Here is a 22,033-nt window from a genome sequence, read left to right as displayed (position 1 = left end):
AAGGTGCCACGTGCTAATTTGAGGGATGTCTCAACCAATAAAAGTAATTATATGTAATGTAAATGTTTTTTTTAATGCACAGAAAAGAGGAGCAATGTTAAATTGGATGGCCTCTTTTTCCCCGCAGGTGATCTTTCTTCAAGAAACCCACCTGAAATCTAATTCCCCTAATTTTACACTCCCCAAGAAATATGTACATTCAATACTTTGCCTCATCACATTCTGCGGTTCAGGGTGGCTAGCCTACTCTCTTCCGCTCTAGATTGGGAGCTTAGAAAAACGATTTAAGATGTAGGTGCAAGGTGGATCTGGACTGAGGTTTCAGATAATTGTGCTGCTGACTTACCATGGGCCGATTTTGTATGATACTGGGCCTCTGAATAAGATTTAGGATCATCTAATAAATGCCCAGGGTAATATACTAATGGGAGACGATTTTAATTGTATCCAAGACCTGGGTCTGGATACTTCGAATAAGGGTAAAAAACAACTAAAACCAAAGACAGCTAGACTGTTGTTTTGATAGATAAAGAATTGGAGAGAGGCAAGTCCACTATTTTTTCTAATTCATTTTCAGATCATTCATTAGTCTCTCTGTTTATATATTTCCCCTCCCCCCCAAAAAATAACAGTAGATGGTATTTTGATAAAGCACTGCTCGCAGATCACAACTGGATCACTCGTGACTTCATACAATGGTTTCATGAGGAAAATATTAATTCAGCATCGGGTTTTATGGTATAGAAAGCTTGTAAGGCCACATTTCGGGGTAGGGTGATTGCATACAGGGTAAATCTTTATAAAACTAGACAGCTGAAGATCCAGGGACTTCAGAATGCTGTGGATCAAGCAAGGTCAGAACTTCTGTCTAAGCCCTCAGGAAACTCTGGGGAAGAAATTCCGCAGCAGGATTTAACAATGGAAAAGGAGCAATTAAAAATTATTATTACACGGGAAGAGATCTTGGGAAGTAATGCATTCAAACAGATTGTGTACGGAGAAAGTCAACACATAGGCAAATTCTTAGCCTGGTCAACGAAAACGCAACAGAGGAGGAAACTAATTTCACAAATAAGGGACCCCAGTATCACCAATCTGATTACCAACAAAGACAGAATTGCTGAGATCTTCATGTCACATTTTGAGAAGATAGATGCGATGACTCAGCTAGTTAGCACCCAGGCCCTTGAGAACTATTCCCGCTCAGTACAGCTACCTATGGTTACTGAGGATGAGTATACATTTCTGGCCGAACTGATCACATCCACAGAACTCAGGGATACTATAAAAGAAATGGCTAGTGCGAAGGCAAGTGGTAATGACGGGATACAAAAACGAGATTTATAAGGTGTTCATTGAGGAACTTTCCCCCATGTTAGTGTCTTTGTATAATCTGATTACGGATGGCTTGCCGGTCCCTGATAGATTTAAGGAAGCAGTCGTGATCACTATCCTGAAGAAGGATAGGGAACCAAGTTCCTATCGTACATTAAGTCTATTGAACGTGGACTACAAGCTTTTTATGAAAATTTGGGTGAAGAGGATCTAAGGATGTGGGCAACACGTGATACATTTGGACCAAACAGGGTGTTTACCTGGCAGATCAATGGCGGCAAATACTTTTTATTTGATTCAAGCTATTGACTATTTCTCGGCCAGGAAGGACAGTGCAGCTATTTTAATGATGGATGCGGAAAAGGCATTTGATTTTGTGGATTAGCAGGCCCTTTTTTTATTCTTCAGAAGTTTGGCTTTCCATCCCAGCTGATAGCTATGCTAAGGAGAATCTATATTGGGGCAACTGCGAAAATAATCATAAACGCAGAGCAGGCGGGCAAAGCACTGATCAGACGGGGGACCACGCAGGGCTGTCCCCTTTCCCCCCTTTTATTGTTGCTTTTTATCGAGCCACTGGCAACAAAGATCCAAGATAACACGTCAATCTTGGCTCCCCTACCAGGAATGACAAACATTAAGCTCTTTGCTGATCTGATTTTATATTTGAACCCAGAGAAGGCAAATATCCAGTTGGCGCCGGGGAAACTCAAGCATTTACAGAATTAGGAGAATATAGGGTCAATCAGTCCAAAACGGAGCTTCTCTTATTCAATTCACTAGAAGCCAATCTTCCTGAAGGGCTAAAAGTTCTGCCATTCTGACCTATTCGATATCTGGGCCTATATTTCACAGCAGATGTCTCAACTGTTTCATTTAAACTAAATAAAAACACTCAATAAAATTAAAAATAATTTAGAAAAATGGTCGCTTTTACCTCTGACAATAGTAGGCAGAGTTTCTTTAGTGAAAATGTCAATCCTTCCGCTGCTGATATTCCGGTTTCTAAATCTTCCTTCAAAAATACAGATTTCTTATTTTAATAAAGTAGACAACATTTTACGGGAGTTTATATGGGCAAAATAAAAGCCCCGGACCAAGCTATCTATTCTTCAACTAGACGTGGAGCAGGGAGGACTAGCAATACCTCACCTATATACCTACTATCAAGCTGCGCTGATTAGTTTATTAACGCAGCTGTCGGATTCTGCTTCGAAATTTGACAACTTTTTTAAAAATCTGATGCTAATAGAAATTGCAATTAAGCTACCAGCACTTCTGCGTACAGCGAAGCTACCTAAAAAAATAAGGTATATGGTTGTGTATACAATTGCTAACAACGGTTCCATAAAGCTAACAACATTCCATTATGCCATGCATTTACTCCCCTTAAAGGCTGTGAATTTTGGTGTCTGCAGGTTTCACAAAAGCTACTGCAGGCCTATAATAGGCTAGGATTTTGTAAACTGGGAGATTTCTACACTGGCACCAATCTGATTTCGTGGGAGGCATTCGCATTGTGTACCCCAGAGGGGCGTTATTTGGTTAAGTTTTAGACAGATAATTTGTTTTCTCACGAATAAGTATAAAATAATCAACGAGAAGGAAAGAATAATTCTAAAAGCAGCCCTTGAGTTGAATTTACGTGGTAGCAGTAATTGCTATCATTTATTACGACAGGGTACGGACCAGAATCTCATTAAGGCAATGCTTTCAAAAATTGGCAGGAAACCAACTGCTGGTTTAATTTAAAGGAATGGCAACAAGTTTGCGAATTTGGGAATAAGGCATTGAGGGCGGCAAATTTTAGGAGGTTGTGCTTTCTTTTAATGTGGTTGGTGTATCATACACCCCTCAGACTACACAAATGGGTTTTCCAGCACTTCCGAAAAAATGTTTTAGATGCAATCTGGCTGGGGCAGGCAATTGGGCACACATACTATTTACATCATACACTACAACATTTCTTGGAAGAGGTGTTTAGGTACATTAGTGATTGTATGTCTATGGCTATTTTGCCCTAATCACCGCTGGCCATTTTTGTTTTTTGTCAGGCAACTAGTCAGCTGTCAAAGTAAGGCAATATTTAGTTTTTGCTGCTATAGCACTAGACAGATCTCTGGTGTTGCAAAACTGGAGGTCTCAGAAGGTGCCTACAATGGGACAATGGCTTTCCAAGTTAGCCCGAACCTACCAATTTGAAGAGGCATAAGCAAAAAGGGCAGGTGCGCTTCGTAGATTCAAGATAACTTGGGAGGGCTATGCTCGGAATTGACGCTTAGATGAAAATGTGTAAGGCTGGCTATTTCCTTGGGTAAAGAGAAATGTGAGGGTTTTATTTAATATCGTGCATGCTTTTTAATTGTTGAATCAAGGCCAGTTTACACTATGTTTCTTCCCTGTGTCGGGCTTTTCAGAATGCTGGTTATAAAAAAATACAAAAAATAAGAGCCTAACCTTGACCCTCTTTCATTGTCAAATTACAGGTCAATTTCTCTTTTGTCTACTAGCCCAGGTGCTGAAAAGGCATGTAAATCTGCAACTCACATCCGATGGGGAGCAGAATGGTATTTTGCATGCATCGCATTCAGAGCAGGCTATATCACTGAATCCAATCTTCTTGGTGTCATGGAATATCTGTGTGGTCAATTAGACCAATTTTATTAGATCTCAGTGCTGCAGTGGACACAGTGAATCATTCCACTCTGCTGTGTCCGGAAAGAATGGGAGTGCAGAGCACAGCAATGCTTGAGATCCTTCCTGTATAATCGCACTTTCAATATGCATTCACATCTATAGAGGTCGATATCCCATCTGTCACCTTTGAGGGTGCCTCAGGGCTCCAACCTAAGTCGTCTCCTGTTAATGTATAGGTCAGGCCTCTCTGGCTGATATTGTGGAGTCCTATGGGTTGACACATTTTTCAAATACCGATGACATGCAAATTGTGGTGTCTTTATCTACTGAAAGACAACTGAAATGTGAAAGCCCTCAGCACCTGCTTGGCCCAAGTTTCAGCTTGTATGAACATCAATTTGCTGAAACTTAACGGGACCAAAACAGAAGTCTGCAAGCAGGTAACCATCCACATCTTTGGGGTCCCCATCTTTGGCCTCGACCCCCTCTCCAATGTAGGTAGTCAAAAGTCTGGGAGTATGGATAGACAATAAGGTATCCACAAATATCCAGATGAATAAAGTAGTGGCCACATGCACAAGTATCCTTAAATGGTTAAAGAAAAAGTTGGCATGTCTATCAGCACTGGCTCAACGAATGGTAGTGCAGACCTTGGAGATATCCACAATGGGCTACGGAAACATTCTATATCTGGATGTGGCTAACTTTGTGCTCAAACTATTTCACGTCATTCAAAATGTGGCAGCCCGTCTGCTTTTTTGTCCACCTGGGCACACTTCTACAGCCAGCTTGTTCTGTACCTTGCACTGGCTGCCTATAGAGCAGTGGATCCAATTTAAGACCTATTGCTATATGCATAAGTGCCTTGCTAATACATGGCCAATGTACATAAAGTTCTTTGGTGTCCAAATAAGTTCTAACCGCGCTCAAGCCATTTAGACATGGCAGTGATTCTCAGGATCAGCACCCCCTGACACAGCAGTCGGTCTTTTGCCTATCTTGGCTCTAAAGCACAAGTTACTACTTGTGTAACGATAGATCTGTAAGAGACATTAGTTAGTGATAGATTCCTTACCTTAGAATATCCACAGGCGTCAGACTGGATCCGGAACTTTTGCGTAGCAGTACCCATGCGCGTCGGTAGGCGTCGTCTGCGGCTCCGCGTCCGTCGTCGGCGTCGCGGGTGCCGTGACGACGTCGTCGGAGTACTTAGACGCCGCCTCCGCGTGCTGACGTCAGTTCTTAGCCACAGCTTTTCCGCGCCAGAAGCGCAGAGCCATGACAAAAACCAACACTGGTGCCAAGAAACTAGGGCCCTGAAAGGGGATGACCTTAACCCTAGATATCGGTTCGCAGAACGGGGAGGATGGGTGGGTCGGTAAGGAATCTATCACTAATTAATGTCTCTTACAGATATATCGTTACACAAGTAGTAACTTGTGCATCTGAAAGAGACACGTTAGTGATAGATTTCTTACCTTAGAATAGATACCCCAGCAATACCATCCCCGTGGTGGTGGGTCTGCGAACCAATAATCACACCAGAAAGTCCTGGAGGACGGAACGGCCAAAGTAGCCGTCCCTCCGGACTTGACTGTCCAGGCAATAGTGTCTTGCAAACGTGTGCAGCGAGGCCCACGTAGCTGCCTGGCAAATGTCCTGCAAGGGCACACCTCGGCCCAGGGCAGTAGTAGTGGCCATGGCTCGAGTGGAATGAGCCCTCAGCCCAACAGGGGGTTCCTTCTTAGCCAAAGAGTAACACGCCTGGGTGGACAAGATAATCCACCTGGAGATGGTCCGCTTGTGCACCGCTTTCCCTTTCTTAGCGCCCGCGTACCCAACAAAGAGTTGATCATCCACCCGGAACTGTTGTGTGCGATTCAGATAAAATGAGAGCGCACGTTTTGGGTCCAGATGGTGGAGCCTCTCCTCCTCTCTGGAGGGATGCGGAGGCGGAAAGAAGGTGAGTAACGTGATGGATTGCCCAATGTGGAAGGCCGTGACAACCTTGGGAAGGAAGGAGGGCCTTGTCCGTAATACAACCTTGTCCGGATGGACTGAAAGGAAAGGAGGCTCACAAGACAAAGCCTGGAGCTCACTCACTCTCCTGGCAGAGGTGATGGCTACCAGGAAGGCAGTCTTCAAAGAAATAAGGCGAAGAGGACAGTTGTGAAGTGGCTCAAAGGGAGCGCACATCAGAAACGTTAGAACCAGGTTCAAGTCCCACTGAGGCATCACGAAGGGAACAGGAGGAAAGGTATGAGTGATGCCCTTCAGGAATCGATTAACGATAGGGGACTTGAACAAAGAAGGTTGGTCAGGCAGCCTCAGAAAGGCTGAAAGATAGCCCTTGACAGTGCCCAGAGCAGAGCTCTGCTGGGCAAGAGAGAGGGAAGAAAGAGGAGAACCTCAGAGAGAGGGGCAATGAGGGGATCCACAGCCTTTGCTGTGCACCATGCCACAAATCTGTTCCACCTGCAGGCGTATACCGACTTTGTGGAAGGACGCCTGGCTGCAGAATGATGTTGCAAACTTCAGGAGGCAAGTCAAATGGCCTCAACTGTCGCCGCTCAATCTCCAAGCATGGAGGTGGAGACTGGACAGGTTCGGGTGGAGGACCGTCCCCTGCTGCTGCGACAGAAGGTCCTCCTGAAGAGGCAGACGAACCGGGGGATTGACTGACATACTGAGTAGCTCGGGATACCAGTACCTTCGTGCCCAGTCCGGAGCCACAAGGATGACTTGTGCCCGGTCGTGCTTGATCTTCTTCAGCACTCTGGGCAGAAGTGGTATAGGCGGAAAGGCGTACAACAGACCGCAGCTCCACTCGCGACGAAAAGCGTTTCCGAGCGAGTGCCGCCTTGGAAATTCCAACGCGCAGAACTGATGACATTGCGCGTTCTCTTCGGTGGCGAATAGATCTAACCAAGGCTCTCCCCATCGCAAAAAGAGGGCTTGCGCCACGTCTGAGTTCAGACGTCATTCGTGATCCATCGAGCACCGACGGCTGAGTTCGTCCGCCCTGGCGTTCAGAGAACCTGCCAGGTGTTGAACCACCAGAGTCACGCCCTGATGTTCCAGCCATTGCCAGAGACGCAGAGCCTCCTGGCAAAGGGTCCACGACCCCACTCCTCCCTGTTTGTTGCAGTACCACATGGCGGTGGTGTTGTCTGTTAACTGCACTCCCTCGGACAGACGGGAGGAATGCCTTCAGTGCCAGACGAATCGCCCGCAGCTCCAACAGATTGATATGGAGCCGGGACTCCGCCGGAGACCAGAGTCCTCTGATCTCCGCCTCTCCCAAGTGCCCTCCCCAACCCTGGAGGCCACAACTACGTGCTCCGGTTGGGGAAGGAAGAGTGATCTGCCGTTGACCCAATCGCGGTCCGTGAGCCACCACTGCAGCTGTCTCGCAGTGCCCTCTGAGATCAGGACATGGTCGGACAGGTTGCCCTGATGCTGGCCCACTGAAACTTCAGGTCCCACTGCAGAGCTCGCATCCGCGACCGTGCGTGATGCACCAGAAGGATGCAGGAGGCCATCGCCCCAGAAGCCGCAGCGTCAACCTGACCGAAACTCGGGATAACGGCCCGAAGACCGGAATCAGAGCCCGTATATCCCGAACCCGCTGTTCGGGCGGGTAAACCCGAAACTGCGCCAAGTCGAGAACCGCTCCGATGAAAAGGAGCTTCTGAGAGGGGCACAGGTGTGACTTCGGGACATTGATGGAAAATCCCAGCTGGTGCAGGAGATCCGCCGCAGTCTGGAGGTGGCTGACGACTGTTTGGGGCGAGCCCGCCTTCAACAACCAGTCGTCTAGGTAGGGGAAGACTGAAACCCCTAACCTGCGCAGATGAGCTGCGACCACCGCCATCACCTTCGTGAACACCCGTGGGGCGCTGGTAAGGCCGAAGGGGAGCACGGTAAACTGAAAGTGCTCGTGGCCCCACCGTGAACCGCAGGTAACGCCGGTGGGCCGGCAGGACGGGGATGTGGAAATACGCGTCCTGCAAGTCCAACGCTACCATCTAGTGTCCTGGGTCTAGGGCAGCCAAGACCTGAGCCAGTGTCAGCATTTTGAACTTCTCCTTCCGGAGGAAGCCGTTGACGTTCCTCAGATCCAAGATAGGGCGTAGGCCCCCTTTGCCCTTCTTGGGTACCAGGAAGTAGTGGGAGTAGCAACCACGTCCTACTTCTGGCCCAGGAACGCGCTCGATGGCCCCCTTGGCCAAGAGGACGAAACTTCCTCATGCAGGAGCCGCAAGTGATCCCCCGATACGCGGTGGTGTTGCGGTGGCATGGCTTGAGGGGTCGTCTCGAAGGGGAGGGAGTAGCCCCTTCGGACGATCTGCAGCACCCACCTATCCGAAGTGACAGTGCGCCAGTGAGAGTGGTGATGGCGAACCCTGCCTCCCACTGGCGTCACATGGGCCGAAAAGCACGGACTAGGAGGGTTTAGAGGTGGATGCCGCGGGGGCCGGTGTGGACTGACTCCGCCTGTTTCCCCGACCGCCTCCACGGCGGTTTCCACGGCCGCCGCCGCGCAGGACGACAGTTTGCGGCGAGTGGCTGGCGGCGCGTGTGGGGACGCCCCTTCCTTGGCCACGAAAGGAGCGAAAGGCACCCGTTTGCTGGCGCGGGCCGAGAGGCCCAAGGACTTGGCCGTAGCCCTGGAGTCCTTAAAGCGCTCAAGCGCGTGGTCTGCCTTGTCGCCAAAGAGGCGACGGCCATCGACGGCATGTCCATAAGGGTGTTTTGGACGTCTGCCGAAAAATTGGCGGATCTCAGCCAGGCGTGGCGTCGTACCACCACCGCCGTAGCCATCGCTCTGCCCAGCGAGTCAGTAGTATCCAGCCCACACCTGATTGAATACTTGGCTGCGTCCCGGCCCTCCACCAGGGCCTGGCCGAGTTTGGCCCGTACCTCCAACGGGCACTCTGGCAGCACTTCCGCCACCGTCTCCCACAGAGAGTGGGTGTAGCGGCCCAAGAGGCATGCGGTGTTGGAAGACCGCAGTCCTAAACTAAGGGAGGAGAAGATCATCTTGCCATAGTTCTCGTACCTCTTGGATTCCCTGTCCGGCGGAGCCGTCGAGAATGCGGTCTGGGAATTAGAGGCCTGGATGACCAGACTCTCGGGGGTGGGGTGGGAGGACAGGAGCCGGGCGGTGGCGTCTGGCCACGTTCCTATCTACAGGCGAACCCGTAGCGGGCCTGGACCAAGTGCCCAAAAGAACGTCAGTCAAGGCCTCATTAAACGGCAGCAGAGGCTCCATGGAGCATGACTGCGGCTTAAAGACCTCAGTGAGGAGGTTAGTCCTCACGGCCGCGATGGGGAGCTCAAGACCCAAGGCCTTGGCAGCCCTCGTCAACACCACACCATAGGTAGCTCCCTCCTCCGAAGCCACGGTAGGAGGAGAGACAAATCCAGTGTCTGGAGAGGTGTCCAGGCCACTGGCCTCCCCAAGGTCTCCTGCCCAGTCCATGTTAGACTGGCACTCCCTGGCCAGAGGGTCCTCAGACCCCTCCCAATCCTCCTCATCCCTCATCTCCTGAGATTCAGGGTCGTAATTGTATGAGGTTGGTTCGTAGAAGCTAAAATCTCCAAACGGCGTCGAGATCGGCGCCGATAGGCGTCGTCCCGACGTCGGAACCGAATGAAAGGAGGCATCGGGGACGGCGCCGGAGAGGACACCACACGGACCGACGCCGGGGGGGGGTCGTAAGGTCCACCAGTGACGATCCATCGCCCGAGGAAGGTCCAGTGGCGCCCTGCGGCGCCGGGGCCGAATGCGCCGAAGGCGCTGGGGCCGCTGTACCCTGCGGCGCTGGGCCCGAGGGCACTGGCGGTGTCGGGATCGTGGGGCCCTGCGGCACCAGGCCTGAAGCGTCGGCGGCGTCGGGGCCGAAGCACCCGACGGCGTCAGGGTCGAAGCCCCCGACCCACTAGGGCCCCCAGACGGGTTCGCTGGGCCCGAAGGCGCCGCGGAACCCGTCGGAGGAGAAAGGGACCGCTCAATCTCCTCCGGCGTCGCGTTCAGCCCAGGGACCGGAGGGTATTGGGCCGGACGCGGCGCCCGCGACTCCCGAGGAGCCGCGTGGGCGGTGTCACCCGAACCCCCGGCCGCATCGCGCGAGCGTCGGGGGGAGTCAGAAGAGCGATGATGTGTCTTCGACTTCTTATGCTTCTTACCTGACTACTTGGACCCGGAGGAGTGGTGCCGACTCCCGGAGCTGTGACGGCTCCGTCCCCGTGACCTGTCCCTCGACCTCCCGTGGGACCGGGACCTCACACGGCGCGGGGCCGACTGCCGGAGTTCGAGTCGCCTGCGGGACGGCTCCCGCCTGGCCTTCCTCGAAAGGGCCCGACAGTCGGGGCAGGCCTCGTCGTCATGGTCGACGCCCAAACACGTCAGGCACAGGCGGTGGGGATCCGTGACCGACATGGTACGGTCGCACTCGTCGCAATGCTTGAATCCGGGCATCCCTACAGGCACCGTCTGAGTCGTACAGACTTCGAAATGGATCAAAAGATCACCAAAACTTAGTCAAAAAGTGACTAGGGAACTGCTCTTTCCTGATCTGCGCTGGCTGGCGCGGAAAAAAGAAGAACTGACGTCAGCACCCGGAGGCGGCGTCTAAGTACTCCGACGACGTCATCACGGCGCCCACGACGACGGACGCGGAGCCGCAGACGACGCCCACCGACGCGCAAGGGTACTGCTACGCAAAAGTTTCCGGATCCAGTCTTACGCCTGGGGATATTCTAAGGTAAGGAATCTATCACTAACGTGTCTCTTTCAGATTTGTGGAACGGTCACCCACCTTCACTGAGAGCTTGAAATTCGTTCACCGTGTTTCGGACAAAACTGAAGACATGGCTGTTTCCATTGCATAGGAGGACGCGTCGATATAATTTCATGACCTGGCAGTCAATAAATGGAGCACTCTTGTTTTATGAGGAGGCCAGCCCTGGGAAACCAGCTATGGTAGCCATATGCTTTACAAGTCACTATAACATAACAGGTGCAGGAAACTACAGGAAAGGGGAAAAAGGCTGCAGTTTAAGGCCCAGCAAAGCTGTGGCCAGAGCTGGCATCCAATACATTTCCAGCAAGATAGGCTCAGTAGATGACATCAAAGCAGGGTTGGGGAACAAATACAGCAGCTGGAAGGCTAACCCCATTGAGTAGGGTGGGCATCAAGGGGCCAAATTACGTGGACCCTGAGCAATATTGGTCATAAGCATAGGAAGTTCTTGAGGTTACCCATGATGCAATTATACAAGTGGATTTTGCTGTTGTCTCTTCAAGCTAAGTGATTCCCTCATATATTTGAAATTCATCAAAGGTAACTCTGATCTGCTACTCCTGTGAGTAGTCAGTCTAACAAATAACCATACTTGCTCATACATTCAACACCCATACCTGAATGTATTGTACTAATATGGCTCTTATTCTGTTGGCACCGCTTTCAAATAAGCAAAAGTTCTCTGCACAGTTATCATGACTTTACATGTACCCACGTCTGCTGGAGAAACAAAACCTAGTTGCAACAGGGCTAGACAATCTATTGCTTATTCCCATGTATCTGGGTTACTTTATGCATGTTCAATATGGAAAGATGTACCGCAAACTCTTTAAATTAATCATGTCATCCCCTTCTCTCTCTTAATAAACAGTATGCTTTACCTTTAAGAAAATATAGGCAGTGTCACAAACTAAACAGCTGGTAGAAAGTTTAAGAGGGCACAGCATGAGAAAGTAAGTGATTAAACTATTTTACCTTTTTTAGCTGTGATTCCAGTTTTTGGCACTCCTCCTTCCTCTGTTCCAGAGCAATTTCTAATGTCTTCAACCTGGAATCCTTCTTTAGGCCAGTAGAGGCTAAGGAAGAAGCATGTTCCTTTAGATCTAACAAAGAGGCCTAAATCAGAAACAGAGAGAGAGAAAGAGACAATGAGTAATGTCCCGATAGGTTCCTTTGAATTTTGTCAACTAGGTTGTTAAGTAAATAGAGTGCTGAGAAAATAAACAGTGAAAACAAGTGAGAGTGCGTGTGTGTGTGTGTGTGCGGGTGTGTGTGTGTGTGTGTGTGTGTGTGTGTGTGTGCGCGCGAATGTGTGCCCCATGCAATTGGTGTTCCCCATTAATTTTTATCAGCTCTGTAAAGTAAAAACTGATACATAAATCTATATCTATATATTTATCTCTCAGGGCGGCCACTGGAATTATTTAGAAGAGGGGGACCAAATTATGCAGCAAGAAGAGCCAAATTATGCAGCATATTTTGTGATAGTATTACTTCGTCATTTCTACTCATGGTAACAATGCCTAGACAATAGTTTACCTCATTAGTACCTGTTTAACAACCAAATGCAGCAATTAACAACTGAAAGATGACTAATCAACATTTGCAAAGGGCCTTCTACTGCGCAGGAAACATATGAGGCCACCAATTTTTTTTTAAACTTTTGATCCATTTAAGAGAGACAATTTTTTAAATTAAAATCAGCAAATGATGGATTATGTGGAAAATGTATATATATATATATATATCCAAACAAACCTCCCTCACCAGAAGAAGCAAGAACCCAGAGGAGACCGGTTGGAAAAGCTTTATTGTCCACAAAACAGCTCAAGTGGCGGCAAATGCATTTCGGCTTCCGCCTTCCTCAGCGGCCCAACACGTGAAGTGGAAATCACGGTGTGTTATTTCCTGCTGCCTTTGAATGTCCAGCATGGGTCCGCTCCTCCCTCTTCCCTGATTGCGTTCATTTGTTACAGTTTGTATGTGTATCGTCCGACTACAACTCCCAGAATGCCCAAATGATAAGCAACACCGGTCGGTGATAGTATGGGGAGAGCTGATGTTGTGTTTTACTGCTGCGGAACCCAAAGTTGTAACAGGACACGATGACACACTCCGCTGTCCTGTGGTCGCAAAGCCCCTTCTCGGGTCCCCTCTATACTGCCAGAGCCCCCACGGTAGAAAGTCCAATGTTCAGGGGCTAAATAGTGGAAAGCTGTTTGCCACGACAGAGGTACAATACCTCAACTGCTCAAGTTCTTTCAATGCAGGGGCGGGTGCCGGACAAATTCCTTACAGGAAAAGACAGAGTGCCGTGAGGCGTGCCAGCCTAGTCCGGACCCTGAAGCGCGGCAGGGGCTCCTGTGATGCGCTACTGGCCAGCGCAAATTGTGTCCAAACAAACCTCCCTCACCAGAAGATTATATATTATATACTAGCATACTAGCAGCCCGTCCCGACGTTGTCCGGGAGCAATTAGGCTTCAGGGCCCCCTCCCGCCCCGCTTTTGTAACCTGCAGACGTCACTTTTTCCTCCTTTTCCTCCTGTAGTGCACCGTTTGCCTCCTCTTTCTTGTCCTCAGGCTTCCCCGACCGCCGCCCGCCCGTCCCGTCCCCGGCCCGTCCCGTCCCCCGCCTGTCCCGTCCCGCCCCGTCCCCCGCCCGGCCCGTCCTGTCCCGTCCCGTCCCCCGCCTGCCCCTACATGAGTGCCCTTACCTCCGCCGGCGCTGCTCCCGCCTGTCCGCTCGCACTACCGCTCCTCCCCTGCGCCATGTCCGCCGCTCCTCCTCCGCTGCCGGTCCTCTGCTCCCGACATCACCGCTCCTCCCCCGCGCCATGTCCGCAGCTCCTCTGACGCCGCTCCTCCCCGTGCTTCTAACGTGACCACGCATGTCGCAGTCGGCGCTACTTTTGAGGGACTACTTTTTTTTTAATCTAAAATTTTAAATAACGTTTACTTTTTTAAATTTATGTAGCCTATAACCATCTACACACCCTGCCGATTTCAACGGTGTATCCGGTGTGTGTAGATTGGCGCAGTGGTCCCCGAGTTTACCCGCCTCAAAGCCTGAAACTTTCTGCTTTATTATAGTAGTATAGATAAATATATATACACACACACACCTATAGAAAAAATTTCTCCAACGCAACATTGACAAAAAAGGCATCTTGGCAATGATGTATTAACGGAGGATTATGGCTGTTCTGGGGAAGCATGCCATGTTGCAATAGGCTGCTCGGTAGTACAGTTTAGCAAGAGATAAAGGACCTGCATAGACTGAATGATTCATTTGACCCTTATTAGCCTCAAGATTATTCAGGGTGGTGCAGTAGGCACCATTTGCACAGTAAACCCTGTGTCAGAGTGACAGGAGTGCTGTGGCACTGAAACAGCAACAGTAAACAAAAGGTGTAACTGTTTGGGCTCAGCTTCTTAGCCATGAAGTTGGGAGAGACAAGACAGCTATGATAATCGTGAAAGCGGTATCCTGGGAGAAATACCCACATTTGCAGTTCACGTAAACAAAGTAGGTGGCCTAGAGGTGGTATACTTTGTAAGGGGCTTTCAATCAATTGATGGTTAAGTGGGCTGTATTCCTTTTGACCTGTTAAATCTGCAAACTCTTCCTTTTTCTTAAGTTTGTATTTGAATCTTTCGGTTAACAGTCACTTTAATCTGTAATCTTAGGTAGACTTCCGATCACATTCTCTACCTAAAAACACATGCATAGGGACACTTTTCTCAAGTTCCGCGCTGCTCTTGTCGAAGCCTTTTTAACCCAATATTCTGTATCCTAAACAAAACGTTTTCTAAGGAGAGAGATTTAAGAAACATTAGGTAATAATTCAAAATATGATTGATTAGGAAAAGAATGAGACACAGAAAAGACCAGATGCCACTAGTTTATGACTCTCAGTTAACATCTCTAACAGAACAATTATTTAGTTCTCCGAAGCCCAAGAAGTAGCAAGGTATCAGCCAGGTAAAATAACAGTATGTCAGTGAACTGTGACTGTAGAGGCTGGGTGCTGTGAGAAGAGCACCATACAACAAACGGCACAGCGTCCCATATAAACAGTTTTAGTACTGGGACGTCTGGCTGCCACGAGGTCACCAACTATTTTGGGAGGAAGATTAAAAAACATCAACTGTCACAGCATAATCTCCATGCTTGTAGGTTGCGTAGACTAAGGTGTAGGACTCTGCCCTGTTGCTGAAACAAGAGGTCCTCCTGAAGGGGCAGCCGGATCGGAGGACAGATTCTGATGGCCAGAAAATCTGGGCCCCATGCTCTCCTCTTCCACTCCGGAGCCACTAGGATGACATGGGCGGGACCTTCCTGGCCCTTTTTAGAACTTTGAGCATGAGAGGCAAAGGGAAGAAGGCGTATATTAGTCTAGAGCTCCAATCAAAGCAAAAAGAGCCTCCAAGACTAACCTTGGGAACTTCGACGCGCAAAAAACAAGTTACTTACCTTTGGGAGCCCCATACCCAGAAGAGAATTTATTTAGCTGCAGATTCTTTACCTTAGAATTATGCCTATGCGTCAAAATGGATCCGGAAACTTTTCATGAGCAGTACCCCTGCGCGCTGATAGGTGGCATTGCTCATCTGCACGTGGCGCCGATTGCATCGTACACACCGAATAGGACGTTCCTGGTGCCTATAATGGCACCACCCAGGTGCACTGATGTCAGCTACTTTTTGCGACTATCCTCACCAAAAGCCAGACACATGAAGTATACTGACCACTGGTGTGGAACACTAGGGCCCTGAAAGTGAATAGCCCTACCCCTAGAAATCCGTTCAAAGAGAGGGTAGGATTAATGGGTCAGTAAAGAATCTGCTAATAGATTGAATCTCCACCAGATAAGTCGCTACCCAAAGGTAGGCAAGTTGTTTATCTGATAGAGATTTTTAGTCCCAGATTCCTTGCCTTAAAATAGTCATGCAATACCTCCCCCGAGTTGAGTCTCCGGACCAATTTCATACGTGGAAGTCCTGCAGGGCTAAACGGGCACAGTGCCTATTCCTACGGACCTGACTGCCAAGACAGTAGTGTGCAGGGAAGCCCAGATTGTTTCATGGCAGATGTACATGACAGACACACTGTAAGCTAATGCAGTAGTGCCAGCTTTAGCTGTGATGGAATGACCACGCACATCCTCTGGGGGTTGCTTCTTAACCGATGTGTAGCAGAACTCTACACAGAGCATGATCCCTAGTGAAATGGGACCTCTTCTGTATGGCCGTCCTTTCTACGCTCATACATACCCCAAGAAGAGCTGATTGTCCACCAGGTACTCTTGTGTGCAGTCACGGTAGAAGGACAAGGATCATTTTAGGTCCAGACGATGAAGTCGCTTCTCATCCTTGGAGGTAGGCAGAGTCATGGATTGGTCTACGTGAAAGTGACCACTTTCGGAAGAAAGGTAGTTCTTGTATGAATTACCGGTTTGTCTGGGTAGAGAGTATGATAAGGAGACTTGGATGACAAGGCCTGAAGCTCTCTGATGCTTAGGGGACATGTGATTGCCACGAGAAAGATAAACTTCATGGTAAGGAGACTGAGTGGGCAACTGTTCAAAGGGCTCATAGAAGGAGCACATAAGGAAAGTGAGGACGAGAATAAGGTACCACTGGGGCCTAACGAAAAGGAGTGGCAGGAAACATATGTTGCAAACCTTTCAAAAACCTATGAACAACAGGAGATTGGAAAAAGGGATGGTTGATCAGACAATCTAAGAAAGGCAGAGATTGCAGAAAGATATCCTTAAACAGTGCCAGATAAGAGCCCTGTTGGGCAAGGGAAAGAATGAGCAGGAGAAGCTGAAAAGGGGGATAGAAAGGGGATCAATGTGTCTTTCTGAACACCATACCACAAATTTTGCCCAACTGCAAGCGTAAACAGTTTTGCTAGAGGGACACCTGGCTTCCAATATAACGTTATAGACTTTGGGAGTAAGGTAAAAAGCTGTTAGCTGTCGCTACTCAATCTCCACTGAAGAAGGCAGAGAGTTGACAGGTACGGGTGGAGAACCTTTCCTGCTGCTGCGATTGAAGATCCTCCCAAAGGGGCAGCCTGATCAGTGAACAGATGGCCACGCTCAATGGCTCATGATACCAGACACTCTGTGCCCAATCCAGCAGAATGACTTGGGCCCGGTAGTTTCTGATCTTCTTAAGAACTTTGTGCAGGAGGCCTGCACTCCACTCAAGACAAAAAGCGTCTCTAAGCAAGATCAAACCTGGACACTCCAGTGTGGAGAACTGATGACATTGAGCGTTCTTGTCGGTGGTGAACAAATGTAACCAAGCCTCTCCCCACTGCTGAAAGAGACCTTAAAATACTTCCATATGGAGATCTCATATGTAATCAGTTAGCCATTGCAGGCTAAGTTTGTCTGCTCCGTCGTTCAGAGAGCACGCCAGAAGTTGAAGCACCAAGGATATGCCCTGCTGTTTCAGCCATGTCCAGAGATGCAGGGTCTCTTGCCAAAAGGTCCACGGCCCTACCCCACCCTGTTTGTTGCACTACCACATGGCAGTAATGTCTGTGAACACATGCACTAGCCTTCCCTGGATGTTCAGGAGGATAGACCTGAAACTGCACTGTGTCCAGAACAGCTCGAATAAAAGGGAGCGTCAGAGAGGAGTGAGGTGTGACCTTGGCACGTTGATAGTGAACCACAGCGAATGCAGTAGATCCGCCATAGTCTGGAGGTGGGCAAGCCTGCTTTCAACTGTCGTCAAGATAGGGGAAGACTGGCACCTCCGATCTGCGCAGATGAACTCAACCACTGGCATCACCTTGGTGAACACCATGAGGTGCTGGTGAGTCCAAAGGGGAGCACAGAGAAATGAGAGAGTACAGGTCAAGGATAGAACAAAGGCCTCAGTCCGTCTTGGGCACCAGAAAGTAGTGGGAATAAAAGTATGACCCATTTCTGGCATCAGCACCCTTAAAGGGCTCCTTTAGCCAAAAGAGTTGTCAGTTCTTAACAGTTAAGAGACAGGTGGTTCTCAGTCAGTGGCATAGAGGGCAGGGGACTTTTGAAGGGAAGGAGTAACCCCTTCGGATACCCTGCAAAACCCACCTGTCTGATGCTATGGACTGTCAAAGGCAGAGAAGATGGTTAATCCTGCCACCCACTTGGTGCCTATGATAGTAAGCAGGCAGGCAGAGTTGGTGGACTGAACCAATCGCTGGCCACCCAACCCACAGGTCCTGTAGGAGCCCCGACCACACCAATACTGGTAAGCTTGCATGCCACGGTGACAGGACAGCTGTACAACCCTTCTGTGGACACAAAAGGAGCACAAGATGTATTGAGGGTGACAAGGGGCCATGGAAAGTCCGAAGAACTTGTCCACCTGTCTCTTTATCTGTCCCTGAAAAGACGGGCACATCAAATGGCATGCCCAAGAGTAACAACTGGACATTCCCAGAAAAACCAGTAGTCCTCAACCAGGCATGGTGTCTCAGAGCCACTGTCTACTAAACCTAGTGAGTCAGTGGTGTCTAGTCCACATTGAATGGTTAATTTAGCTGCAGCTCTTCTGTCAGTAACAGCCTGGGAGAGTATTGCCCAGGCCTCCCCCAGAACAGTTGCTAGCACCTGCGCAACCGTATCTCACTGAGCATGGAGTAGCGGTCCAAAAGACATGCAATGCCAAGCTAGTGGAAGAAAACATTGTCTTGCCAAAATGATCCAGTTTTTTGGGTTCCTGGTCCAGCAGGGCATCCACCAGCATTTACTTGTGAGGTGGAGGCCTGGACCACCAAGCTCTTCGCGGTTAGGTGTTGGGTGAGAATGTTTGGGTCCCCTGGAGCAGGGAGGTGGGAGCAATCAATAGTCCTGTTCACAAGTGCCCCTGTGCTGGGTTTGGACAAATTCCAAGCAGGATGTCAGTAAGTGCCCCATTGAACTGAACAAGTGGTTCAGATGGGGAAATTCTGGGCTGAAGTACTTTTGTCAAGACTTTCGTATTGACTGCCACCGAGGGAAAACTAAGCTCCAGGACCTCAGCAGCCCTCTGCACCACCAATGCAAATGAAGCTCCCTCCTCCATAGCCACGATAGGGGGAGAAAGCATACCAGCATCTGGAGAGGTGCCCAGTCCACTGGCTTCACCCAGATCCTCATATCGAACTGATATAGGGGTCTTTTTAAGGCTGGTATTTTTCAGGATCTAGCAACCCCTCCCATTCCTGACCAAGTCCCAACCCGTAAGAATGGGGTTCAGGTTCCAGCCTGAATGGCATGGTACGTCAGACGACACCCCTCCAGCTCTGTGTCGGAGCGGGGGATGAGGATGGGAATGGTGCTGCTCCCTGGCCACGGATGAGTGTCGGCCTCGGGACCGGTGCCAGGGAAGGTCAGGAAAGTGCGACCAGTGCCAGTCTGGATAAATCAGTAGATCCCTGGCCCTGACTGATAGCAGTGTTCCAATCGCCTGCATGGATTCAGAAGGAGCTTCTTCAGAACCTGCGGGGTCTGAAGGCGCGCCCCGGTGGGTAAGAGCTGCCCAAATATGAGGTGCATGGCCTATCAAAATTCTCAGAGCTTGGCAAGGCTTGCTCCGGCTCCTGAACACTAAGGGAGGCGCGGAGTCGACCCAGACGCTGGCTCAACTGCAGAGCCATGCCTAGAGTGGCGGCACTCTCTAGTCCTTTCAGCCAAAGGAGAATTTGAAGCATGGTTCCACTTCTTCTTATGTCTTGACTTACTCGAGTGGCTCTACGACTTGAGTGCAACAGCGACCTCGGGCTCTGTGATCGATCCAGGGACCTTCCTTTTGACCGGGACCTTGATCGGTGGTGCACATCAAGCCGCTAGAAGCTTGAGGGATTGCCCCCACATGGCCTTTGGGTGCATGGTGCAGTAGCCGGGGCAGTTATTCGGACTGTGGACCTGCTCAAGGCACCAACGGCAAACAAGGTGTGAATCAATCACCAACATCTGTCAGTGACAGACGCTGTATTGCTTGAAGCTGGACTTCTTCAATGACATTCCTGCCACACCAGGAGGATAGCCTCAAAAAGAGTGGAAAAAATTTCAAAAAACCTAGACAACAAATGACTAACTGATAACTCTTCCCAGATCTGTGCTGACTGGTGCGGAAAAAACAACTGAAGTCAGTCCGCTTTGGTGAAGCCTATAGAAGAACCGTGAATGTCATATTTGCCGCGGACGACGCCAACAATGCCATGCGGAGCTGATTGGCCCAACCTACTAGCCCACACGGGTACTGCTTACTAAAAATGTCCAGATTCAGTCTCACGCCTGGGGAATAATTCCAAAGTAAGGAATCTGCAAATAGAAGTCTCTATGAGATAGGATGAACACTACGCATTCTTTTTAGTTGCGAAAAGGTAAAGCCAGGGTTCTCTCCATTGCTGGAAAACACCTTGAGCCACCTTTAAATGTAGCTGCCATTCGTAATCTGTTGGGGGATGGGGATGGCGCTGCTCCCTGGCGGCGGTGGGAGTATCAACCTCAGGGCAGGCTCTGGGGAAGGTCGGGATGGTGCGACCAGCATTGGTCTGGATCCATCAGTGGCTGAATTTGTCTGCCTAGTGTTTAAACATCCTGCAACTTGCTCTACAGTCAGGTCAACAATTCCCGAGGCCCGGGGTGGTGATGTTGTCCATGAGAACCTGTACCAGATTCCCCTTGTTGGATGGGAGAAAAGCCTTCAGTGATCAGCAAATCTCTCACACCTCCAATAAGTTGATGTGGAGATGAGCTTCTGCCAGAGAACATAGTTCTCTGATCTATACATCTACCAGATAACCTCTCTGATTCAGCCACGATGCATCATTCGCTACCATTAGTCCTCGTAGGGGCAGGGATAGTGGCCTGGCGTTAGTCTAATTGCGGTCTAGCACACACCACTGCATGCCTTTTGCAGTCTTCTCTGATACCTAGATGGAATCAGAAAGTTTTTTTTTTTTACTGAGTTTTATATAGCACAAACTTGACCCTGTATAGGGTATAAGAGCGCGTTACATAGCACCAGTTGCGTTACACAAGGACACATTCATTTTTGATAGGCATGGGGAGATTAAGTGATTTGCCCAGCATCATTGCCGAGACTCGAACCCGTTTTCCCAGATTCTAAGTCAACTGCCCTAGCCGTTAGGCCAACTCCTCTTTCCTTCGTGCTGAGCCCACTGATACTTCGGATCCTACTGGAGGACCTGCATATGCCTTCTGACGTTGTCCACAAGCATTATACAGGAGGCCAAGATGCCTCAGAGTTGCTCTCACTGAGACCCAGTTCAAAGGTCGAAACATCAGGATCTTAGTCCAAATGTCCTGAACTCATTGAGGCGGTGGAAAGGCTCGGAACAGCACTGTGTCTAGGATGGCTTCGATGAAGGAAAGACACTGTGAAAGAGTCAGGTGTGACTTTGGCAAGTTGATGGAAAAACCCAAAGTTATCAACAAGTCAGCCGTTGTCTGGAGGTGGCTTAAGACTGATGAATGCAAGCAGCCAGTCTCTGAAGTATGTGAAGACTAGTAGTCCCAGGCTTTGCAAATGGCGTAGCTGCACCACCATCACATTTATGAACACATGAGGTGCACTGGTAAGGCCAAAGGAGAGCACCGAGAACTAAAAGTGCTCTTGCCCTACCTGAAACTGCAGGTAGTGTCTGTGGGACTTCAGGACGCGAATGTGGAAATAGGAGTCCTACAGATCCAATTCCACCATCCAGTCTCATGGATTAGACAGGACATGGGCCAAGGGGAGCATTTTGAACTTGTTGTTCCAGAGGAAGAGGTTCAGATAGATAGGATCAATTATCCTTTTTCTGCACCAGAAAGTAACAGGAATAATAACCAACACTGATTTCGGATGCAGGTACCCTCTTTATGGCTCCCCCAACCAAGAAATATAGGTTGTGCCAAATGTCATCTCAGACAGCTGGCAAGCTCTCTGTCACCATGTGCTACAACACAGGGGAGTACCGCCCCCCAGTGGCAGCTGGTGTTTACTGACCTAAGGGCAAGGCTGGTATAAGAGAACATTCTCATAGCAAATGCGTCCATAAGCTTTGACTGTCTGGTAGGGTGGTCCGAAACACGCTAGGATTCAATCGACTAGTGGAAGCCTATAGCACCAGACTTTCTTGGATGACATGCTTCCCAGGTGCTCAACAGTGTGACCGTGATGAACTCATTAAAGGGAAGGTGAGGCTGCTGTGCTGTTTGTCATGGGTGAAGGACCTCCGTAACTAAGTTT

General features: G+C 49.4%; 1 protein-coding gene across 12 annotated transcripts in view; it reads right to left on the bottom strand.

The window, feature by feature from the left end:
• ERC1 (ELKS/RAB6-interacting/CAST family member 1) overlaps positions 1-22,033 on the bottom strand; it is a 2,439,553-nt gene that overhangs the window by 1,299,428 nt on the left and 1,118,092 nt on the right. For all 12 annotated transcript variants that reach the window (XM_086952855.1, XM_086952857.1, XM_086952853.1 and 9 more), the window contains one exon: positions 11,757-11,897. In XM_086952855.1, coding sequence (XP_086808981.1) covers positions 11,757-11,897 — 141 coding nt within the window. The remainder of the gene's footprint in view (positions 1-11,756; positions 11,898-22,033) is intronic.

This window comes from Lissotriton vulgaris, chromosome 1_2 (genome assembly GCF_964263255.1).
Source record: "Lissotriton vulgaris chromosome 1_2, aLisVul1.2, whole genome shotgun sequence".
Classification (NCBI taxonomy): Eukaryota; Metazoa; Chordata; class Amphibia; order Caudata; family Salamandridae; genus Lissotriton; species Lissotriton vulgaris.
The sequence above is the reverse complement of the archived record's forward strand: the minus strand, read 5'-3'. Positions and strand labels throughout refer to the sequence as shown.